General features: G+C 58.3%; 1 protein-coding gene across 2 annotated transcripts; it reads right to left on the bottom strand.

Annotated features, from left to right (window-relative positions):
• Positions 1-662: 662 nt before the first annotated feature.
• SHROOM1 (shroom family member 1) lies at positions 663-8,587 on the bottom strand. 2 transcript variants are annotated; one of them, XM_042958944.1, is made up of 8 exons: positions 8,441-8,587; positions 4,053-5,061; positions 3,907-3,962; positions 3,468-3,677; positions 2,703-3,269; positions 2,471-2,582; positions 2,092-2,364; positions 663-1,968 (listed from the first exon to the last, which is right to left on the bottom strand). In XM_042958944.1, exons 2-8 carry the CDS (start codon positions 5,022-5,024, stop codon positions 1,636-1,638), a joined length of 2,523 nt encoding a protein of 840 aa, XP_042814878.1. In that variant the 5' UTR covers positions 5,025-5,061; positions 8,441-8,587; the 3' UTR covers positions 663-1,635. The 2 variants fall into 2 exon arrangements, with proteins under 2 accessions (XP_042814878.1, XP_042814869.1); XM_042958935.1 differs by having other exon boundaries at positions 2,471-2,588.
• Positions 8,588-9,831: the final 1,244 nt, after the last annotated feature.

Genomic DNA, 9,831 nt, shown 5'->3' on the forward strand with positions numbered 1-9,831 from the left:
CATGTATAGTGCACCTTCTTGCACCTTGAGGGAATAACGGTGTGGAAGGGGCATAAAAGGGAGAAAGAAGACAGAGGCAAAACGGAAAGATGAGTGCAGGAGGTGTGGCCGTACTCTCCATCTGGTAAAGACAAGCACAGGAGCCTCATAACTCTCCGTGGAAAAACCCAGACAGAACCAAAGTGCAGTTAAACGGAACAATGACAGGCACTGCTCCTCAAGCCCATCCTGGGCTGGAAGTGCTTTGTCTGAAGTACACAATTTCCGTTGGCCTGATGACTGTTAAGTGTTTTTCTAAGAGTATCACAATGGGAGAATGCAGTGGGGACTCTACGGGCCAAGAGGCAGAAATAAGTAGATTCCATCCAGACTATTTCAAAGCGAGCTGCCCTGCTAGGCAGAGGACTTTGGAGCGGAGGCCCCGCCCACAGTGTTCAAAGGAGAGAAGCAAAGCATAATGTTAGAACCCACAACTGCCTCAGCAGGAGCCCCATATGTTTTTTATAAAAAGGCACAATGTTAGCATTGTTCTATGCTCAATAGCCCGACTGTTATAACTAATGCTTTGTTATGAATACGACCATTTAAAATTCCCAACCAGTTGCACTTAGTGACAATACGCATCACAAAACAAGCCCAGAAGCAGAGATTTCTCACTTTGGGGTCAGTTGGCTTTAAATACACATACACATGCCTTTTAGTGTGCCCAGCTTCCAAAAATACACCAAACATTTGCATGAACTATGTTCTCAGCCCTGGCGTTTGCAGCTGCAAATACTAAAGCACATTCTCACATGTATATTTGAGAACTTAACATTGATTCTGTGTACACAGGGCTGATGCGCAAAAGGAGGGGAGTATGTGTCCTCTGTTTCGTTCCACACCAGCACCTTCCTCCCACTCCCAACCCCAAGGCACCCCCACCCCAGCCTCTCTAGCATACAAGCTCAGCTGCCTCTCCAGGTCCTCAGCCCCCACATTCTAGGTTTCCAGGGCCCTCGTGCCTCACCTTCAACTTAAGGTAAAACCCAGCAAAAGAGACCTGGATTCGGCCAATCAGGCCTAGGCTTTTGTGGTAGTGACGCAGTCACCAGAACTGGGAAGGATTACTGGTGGCAACTGAGTTGAGGGCCCAGCATTCCCTTGGTGGAGACCAGTTTCAAGCCTGTATAGTCTTCCTAGGGATTCCCACACCTGACTGATGCCCTCCAACAAATCCCTCTTTTGCTCTACTCAGGCAAGGCTGGTGTCCATGGTCTGTAAACAAGATCCCTCCAGGTGACACACATTTCTCATATCAATTATTATTAAGAAAAAGAAAGAAAAGACAAGCAAAAAGACCGTTTTGCATCTTAAATTTAAATGCTCCTCTAATTTGTCTCCTCTCCCTCCAACCAGCCTGGACTGAGTCTCTCATCACAAAAAGGGGAAATACTGCAGTTGTAAAAATCCATAAATTAATTACCAAATAATTCACAAGACTTGGGTAAGACCACATGAAAACACTTAGAAGAATTCTGGGAAGACCCGGTCAGGGTCTTCCCCGTCCCAAGGGAAAAGCACCGAGTAAACAAGCGTCACCCCCAGTTACTCGGTGAGGCGCAGAGAAATGCTCCCCACCCCCACTGCCTGTAATTAGATGAGGGGCGGAGGGAAGGACGGTTTATCTAGAGAACGGGTCTCTGGGGGCAAGGTCATCCTTGGAGGCAGGGGACGACGGCCATGGTCGCTCCTGACGGCGTCCAGTTGGTCCTGAAGGAGCCGGACCCGCTCGTCTAGGCTGCGCTGCTGGGCCAGGACGGCGGCCTTGCCCGCCAGCAAGGCGCGATAGGCGCGCAGCTCCTCCGCGGGCAGGGCCTTCACCAGCACCTCCCGCAGGGCCCGCTCGCGCCGTGCCACGTGCTCCTTCAGCTCCTTGGCGTCTTCCTGCTGCCGTTTCAGGAGACCGAGTCGCTGCAGCAGAGAGGCCTGCAGCCGCAGGGAAAGCGTGCCGTAAGCAGGGAGATGGCGCCGTGGTTCCCAGGATGGTCCCAGAAGCCGGCAGGCCCCTCACCACCCCGCGCTCCCCCGGCCGGCCGGAACCTCTGTCACCTGCTCGTCTGGGTCGCCGTCTGCGCCCTCCCGGGCCAGGGCGCGGCGCACGCGGGCCAGGCGACTGCCCAGCAGCAGCAGCAGGCCAAGCACGCGCTCTAGGTCGGCCATGAACCTGCTGAACCGCTCTAGGTCGCGGGGTGCACAGGTCTGGCCCACCGCGGCCTCCAGAGCAGCCCCGCGCCTGGCCCAAGCCTGGGCCACCCGGTGCAGCCGCTCCTGTTCTGCCTGAAGGTCCCGCAGCATCTTTTGGAGGAGATTGGCTAGCTCCATCTGCAGGGAGGGCGTGGGTACTTAAAGGTGAGGCCAGACTCTGAATTCTTAGCCCATACTCTGGGCTCTTGCCCCACCCAATCTCCACCAGCCCCTCCACACTCACTTTCTTGGCTTCGATGCTGTTTGGATCAGGGAGACCCTGACCACAGGGTTGGTCAGGCACAGGGTGGGTGGTATGGTTTTCAGACCTCATCTGAGAAGTTGGCCGGAGCTGGCTGGAGCTAAATAGATAGCACATGGGTACAAAACCAGAGCTCCCTGGGTTATCCTTCCCGCCACCCACCAGAGTGCAGGGACTTAGAATCCCCCTAGTCCCTAGTACCCCCCACACTCACCCTGGCTCAGGAGTACCAACAGCGTCCTTTCCATCCTCCTCACTGGCTGGCCTCATCGCAGCCCAGACCTCAGCTAAAGGAATCAGCCCATCTAGCAGACCCAGGGGTGGCTCTGGACTGGGACAGGAAGTGAGTATGTCACTCATAGAGGGATCCAGTCTGGCCAGCTCCTGAACCAGCTCCTCAAGGCGCAGACTGCACCATGTTGGCCTGGAAACAGGCTGGCCAGTGCCCCAAGCTAGGGCAGTATGGCCAGGAGCACCTGGGGTACTGTTGCCTGGAGGTTCCAGGGCATCAACTGGAAGAGGTTTGAGGGGGTCTGTAGCTGCAAGTGGGTCAATGGTCAGCAGTCCAGTGGGGTTGAAGGTTGGAATGTCACCATTTGCAGTCCCAGGGGGGCTACAGCATGTAGTCCTGGAAATGCTCACAGAACCATTTATTCTCCGCCAGCTGTCATCTGCCCCTGCAGTCTCTGGGTGCTCATGGAGGGGGTGCTCTGGGGGGACTCCAGCTTGGTCAACCCCCTGGCCCAAGCTGGTTTCATACTGCTGGTCAGAGACATGGACACTGGAAGTGGAAGAGACACTGAATAAGAAAAAACTCTGTCCAAAGACAAGCACTGGCCTCCAAGGGCCACCTGTCTCCATCCCCACAAGCCAGGCTGCCAGGCTCCAGCTAGGAGAAGGTTCCATTCCCCTCTAGAATTTTGTTGTTATGTGTGGGAAAGAGGTATCTCATTCAGCTTGGAAGCAAGAGGCAACTCACCTGGTTGGGTTTCCTGTGGGCACATGGGTGTCTGGAGGTGATCTCATTCTGACCAAGGGGACGTCTTCCAGGAAAACCTCATCATCAGGAAGGGAAGGGAGTCGAGCAGACCCAAGGCATGTCTCTGAGACCCTCTGTTCACGGTCTGCAGGACTGCTCTGGAGGCACTCGGCAGGACACAACACTGCAGCTTCCTTCTGAGTCAGGAACCTGGAGGAAGGGACCCCACACTGACTACAGTAACCAGAAAGGAAGCTCTTGGTGCTGCACCAGAAGACACAGCGGGAGGTGGGGGGAATAGTAAGGGATGTCGTTTGTAAAAGACAAAATCAGAAGGCCCAAACTGAGGGTAGGTGATGGGCCCTCTCTTTTCTTGGACAAGAGCTATGAAAACTGCTTCTCTCCAACTTCTGGTCCCCTGGTGGTCCATGTCTCTCACCTGGGAAGTTTGGTCTGAAACAACAGTCTGGGGGTTTCTGCTCCTTGGGGAGCAACCTGGAAAGGCAAACAGTTGCTTGAAATGTAGCTCAAGTTTTCATTTTCCCAGATGTCCCCTACCCCAAGCCTGCAGCCTATCTTCCACACCTGAACAACGGGCGTGACCCCTCCTGAACCTCCCCAGGGAGCCAAGACTTCGCCTGAAGCGCTCCGACTCCGACTGGAAGGCCTATGGGCGTCACCGAACTTCAGGGACCGCGGTTCTGGATCCTCTGTACTTCGAGGCTGCGTCTCAGGCAGCCATCTGATCTGGTGATCTTCCAACTCTGCCAGCACCCTGCGCTCCTGGGGCTCGGGCCCGGCAAAGCCAGAGCTGGAGCTGGCGTCACTCGAACATCCCCCCACAGATCCACCACCCTGACCCACGCGATCCAGCTTCCCTGGCTCAGAGAAGCACCACTTCCGCTGCTGGGTGGCTAGGCGCCCCCGGCCGACTGGTCCCCGCGAGGGAGCCCCAGAGCGCCCCGGCTCCACTTCCCCGCCCGGATGGCTGAGTGAGGCGGAGCGCGGGTGCGCCGCGGGGGGCCGCGCGGGTGCAGCTGGCCGCAGGCGGGCGGGTAGGCTCATGCGGAGCTCCTTGCGCTGGAAGGACGTCTCCCGGAGCACTCGCCGTTGCGCGCCCTGCAGCCGCTGGCGGTAGGCAGCCCGCGAGGCCGGTGGGCTGGGCGGCTCGACGGCCCGCGCCTCCGCCTCCGCCTCGGCCGCCAGAGCAAACAGCAGCGGGGTGGCCTGCCGGCTGAGCGGCCCCGACGTTCCCTGGACCTCTGGGAGCCGCAGCCCACTGCGCGCGGCGGCCGCGGGCCGGGGCTGCGGGGACGCCCGAAGGCCGGCGGCGGGCGCGGCGGAGGCTGGGCCACCCCACACCACGCGCACGTAGTCCCAGTCTAGATAAGGGAGGAGGTCGGTTCCAGGCGACGGCGTGCGCGGCTCTGGAGCGCCGGAGGCCGCGGAGAAAGAGCTGTAGGCCGAGTCGGCGCGCGCGGACAGCCGCCGCAGGTCCAGGCTGCGAGTGGACGAGGCTGGGGAGGCGCGGTCGCGCCCAGGCCCCAGGGCCTCCATGGCTCACAGGTGAGTGCTTAGACCAGCTCCGTGGATCCTGGAAGAACACAGATGGCGCCGTGGGGGAGGAGCCGGGAAAGGCTGGCCACTCCGACAGGGACAGCCAGGTGCTTACACATCCCCTCTTTGGTCACAGGATCTTTAGTGCTGCCATTTCCCGGGTCAGGGATGATATAGGCGGTGGGGCCAGCCCCTGGGAGCGGAATTTGAGGGCCTTAACTATTCTCCCTTAGCTCAGGGGAAGGAATTGGCAACTGGCCCATTCCCTCCTGGGGTTCTCCTGGCCCGAAGCCGCCTTTACCCTGGCACCTCCTGGAGCGCTGAGAATGTACCCATATTCCTTCCCTCCCCAACCCAGTCCCACCCAGGCTGCTTCCTGCCAGCTTTGTTAGCTTCTCCATGTGATCTTTCCCTGATAAACAATGGTCAAGAACGTTCTGAGATCACAGGGGAGCCAAGAAAGGAGGGGGGGGAAGACCCAGGTCAGGTGGTGGGGACAGCTTCACAGCCTCCCTTCCTCCTCTGTGTCAGTTATGTTCCCAGTGCTTTATATAAATATTTATCTTGATCCTTATAACTGCTATCTGCATTTTACAGATGAGGACATGGAGGTTTTTAGGGGGAAATGATTTGCCCAGGGGCACATGGCTGGTAAGAAGCAGAGCCCTGCCTGGAATTTGGGCCTGCCTCCAAGCTTACTGCAGCCAGAATCAATTTCCTAGAAGCAAACCCTGCTGAAAGTCAGTTTACCCTCACACCACCCCCCCAACTGCCTGAGTCCTCCAACAAAGCCCAAACTCCACTGTGGGAAACAGTCACCCTCACCTCCTCTCAAAATACTGGCAGATTCCAGAATAATATGGTCTCTGCTTTGGAGCCTCACACCCCAGACTTTGTCCTGCTACTCCTCCTACTGGGACCACCTTAAAGGTCTCCAGACCTTTTGGGACCGCCTACGGTGTCCTGAGCTTCCCCCAACACAGCACTCATCACCCTATGTAATTGTTGGCTTACTTGCAATTCTGATTCCCTCTTCCCATTCCAACCCCTGAGCTTCCAGAGCACAGGCTCTGCACTTACTCATCTCTGTCCCCTCAGTGCCTGGCATGAGGTCGATGTTAAAGAAATAGTTGTTGAATGGCACGGAAAGGAGTAGATTTGCAATGAGTGCATGGAGGGTGGCTTTGGTGGAGAAGGAAGAGCGCTCCTCTGCTTCTGCCCACTCTTCTCTCCCTAGTTGTCTTTTCTGGTGAATGGGGAAGAATGAATGAGGCAACTGCCACTGCCCAGGTTTCTCATGCATTATCAGGAGCAAAAAGAGCAGGCAAGCACAGGTGCAGCAGGAGAGGCCAGAAATCAGTACCTCCCCAGGGCCAAGAAGAGAGAGTGGGGAGGAGTTGCATTGAGTGGGTGTGCATTGAGTCTTGGGAAACTGAGGTTCCATAAGGGCTCTGGAGACTTTGGGGAGGGGAAGGGCTTGCTTTGCCTGAGCTGGCTTGGTAAGGGGTGCAGAGGAGGGTGACTGGCAGCTGGAGCGGGTACTGAAAAGCAGACTTATTTGAGCTGCCTAAACTGGAACTCATGGTCACCCTTCACCCCCTTCCCCAAGGCCCCAGATGCTACAGAGTGCAGGTCACGGGCAGTAGGGGCAGTTAGGAGTGAGGATACGGTGTTTCCTAGAAGGCAGAGGCAGTTCTCAGGAGTGGCTGTCAGCTGACCTGGGACCAGAGCATCTTGACATTGCTGACTTGGAGGCATCTTTATGCCCACTAAGACCAGCCCAGCAGGTTGGTCCTCACGCTCAGGTTTGGGGGCCTCTTTTGCAGAGTGTTTCCTCTGTCTGGACTTAAGGAAGACCAGAAGCCACTCTGAGTAGCAGCTCCGGTGAGGACAGTCACCTCCTCTAGGAAACCCACCCTAGGCACCTGGACACTAGCCCTCTCTCTTCCTATTCTGATTCCAGCTTGGGAGTATTGTTTTCTCTGACTCATGCTACCTATGTCTGTCCACTGTTGGCTTCCTGCATCTATAGGCAACAGTGACTGTTCAGATATAAAAAAGTTTCCTCCAAAAAGGCCTTGAAAATTTTATCTTATTTGTGAGTTATTGTGTTCACCGAGGATTCTGAGGTCACCAAATAAAAACAGCTTAAATGGATAAGAAAATAAAACTGTGTGCACATACGTTTGCTTTTTGCCCTTAACTTGTCTTGCGGATACTTTTCTAACGGTGGCCCCAGGAGACTGATAACCATGCAGGATGCTCACTGCTGTGCTATGAGGATGCAGCTCCTTCAGTGTGTTGTGGGGTCTCAATACACAAAGCAAGGAGTCTGCACACTTGATAGGCTGCAGGAGCCTCTTGCTGTCCAGCCAGCCACTGTGGCTGGGGGTGGCCGCACCCCTGGAGCCCTAGCACCTGCGTTAGTGTCAGCCGTGGGTGGGGGCTGCAGAGCCAGTACCTACATAGAAGTGGAGTCCAAAGCCTAGAGCTCAAGGAGCTCTTCAGGCCTTCTGCCTAGCCTCTCCAGAGCCGGGGGTGGGGGTGGGGGTGGGGGTGGAGGCAGCATGGAATCCTTGCTAGAAAACTGCCAGATGGGGGTCCAGCAGGTTGAGGTCACATATACTCATCCCCTGAATGAAAGAGCAAGAGAGGAAAAGGAGACCAAGATGACTTCAGTGTTCAGAGCTGGAGGCCTGGAAGGTAGAGGTGCCAGTCTCAGGAAGGAAGAAGCTGAGATGGGGACTGGCCAGGGGTCCAGTGCTCATTCCGTCTGGGGCCTGTGGGCTTTATAGTGTCTGTAGCAAGTTTGGGAAGCTGGGAAGTTGGGATGTGGGTCTAGACCTCAGCAGAGAGGTCGGACGAGGCAAGCAGGCCAACTCAGGTTTTTAGTGAGATGATGTTAGGGAAATAGATGAAGACAGCTTTCTGGCTCCTCAAACCTCACCAATACAGGTAAGGTGACCAGAAGGGTAGACAACCTCACATGATCAACGATGACCAGGAATTAAAGCACACTATCTCAAAGGCCACCTCACATTTGACCTCTCTATGGAGAGGCTGTCCAGGCCGCCCCTCTCGGATGGTTCTTCCCTCAGAACTAGGCTCACTGTGGGGACACTGCCTGCACCCGCAGTGTCCCTACCACAGTGAGCTTCTGGGTCCAGGGACGTGTCTTGAATGCCAGCGCCCCAGATGTGGGGAAGTTCCGCGGGCTCTCCCATCCCCTGAGGGCCCTTTCTCCAGGCTGGTCCGCCCCAATGGTGCAGCCCGCGCAGCCTCCGCTCTCCGTCGCTCTAGCCCACATGGAGTCCCCAGAGACTCGAGCTCTGGGCCGCGCCGCGCCGCGCGCAGAAAAGGCGGGATGCTGGCTGCACCCGGGGAGAGGAGGCCGCGGTCGTGGGCGGGCCACATACCTGGAGCTTCGAGCTCTGGAGAGTCGAGGCGGGAGAGAGGCGCAAACCTGGCGACCGCAGGGGGCGGCAGAGTCACGCGGTGTGGCGCGATAGCGGGACCCCGGGGATGCCGGGAGAGCCGATGGCCGCGGGCCGGCACATTTCGGGGCCTTTCCTGTGGAGTGCAGCGTTGGGGAAGGAGGGCTCAGACCCGTGCGGGAGACTGCGGGAGCTTGGGCGAGGGGGACCCGCATTGTTCCGCGGCTCGGCGGCCGCAGGGCGGGAGCCGGGGGTCGCGGACAGAGACCCCGCTGCGTGCGCTGACCACACGGCGCACTCCCCCGGCAGCCTCAGTCTCTCCGTGTCTGCGTCCTCCCCGCCCGCTCAGGCAAAAGTACCCGCACGCAGGGCCCGACTCGACCCGCGCAGTCCAGACTAGGCGCGGGGCGAACACCTCCAGACTAACGACTCGCGGGTGCTCCGCGGCGCCCCAGCCCCACCCCCCAGCCCTCCCCGCCGCGGGGCGCGTCCTGCCCCCGCTGGGAAGGGGATCCCGCCGGCCGGCCCCGCTGCGTACCTGAACTCCAGCCCGAGACGCGCTCCTGGGCGCCGGCGGCCGCGCGGTGACATCAGAGCCCCGGGCTCCGGCTCCCGACCCCACCTCCAGGCTCCGGCCGCCGCGGGGGAGGTGCCACGTCCGGCCACCGGGGGCGGGAGCGCAGAGTGGCGGCGCTGCCCCCGGGATCGCCCGCTCCCCGCCCCCCACCCCGTGGGGTCCGCTCTCCGGCCTTAGCCCCGGGCCCGGGGGTTGGACACTCGTTCCCCCGCCGGACACAAGCCTCCTACTCCCGGCCGGAGAAGCGGGAGAAGGGGAGGAGGAAGGGCGACCGCGGCCCTCGCCCGTCCGCCTCCAGCGCCGCCTGACCCGGCGGGCGTGTCTTCAGCGCCAGTGGTGCGCGGGCTCGGGTCCCTGGGGGTCCCGACAGCCCCCTCGGTAGGGAACCCCTGAGCGGGCCCCAAGGGCACCAGACGGCCACAATTCCTTTCAAGCTTAGCTGAGTAAACACATCGGCCCGGGGGGCTGGTGTCTCTGTTCCTCTCCTGTGTGCAGTTCAGATGCTAAGTTACTCCTGGACCAATTCTCCCCCTCCATCCACATCCTCCATTTCCAAAACTCGTCCAGCTCTTTGACTCCCACAGTAGGCTCTTATCTCCGATTTTTGCACGCCTTTTCTCCATTTCTCCTACTACCCGCATTAATCTAGGCCCTCTGGCCAGCCTCCTGAACCACAGGGGGTGCATTGTGTATTCGCTTCTGCTGCCTTCTGTGGGTCCGTTAGGAGCTGCACGTAAGCACGTCTCCTGTGGCTTGGATAGAGGTCACTCTAGGCTTGGAGTCTTTGCCTTTGGGG

The sequence above is a fragment of the Panthera tigris genome, chromosome A1 (assembly GCF_018350195.1).
Source record: "Panthera tigris isolate Pti1 chromosome A1, P.tigris_Pti1_mat1.1, whole genome shotgun sequence".
NCBI lineage: Eukaryota > Metazoa > Chordata > Mammalia > Carnivora > Felidae > Panthera > Panthera tigris.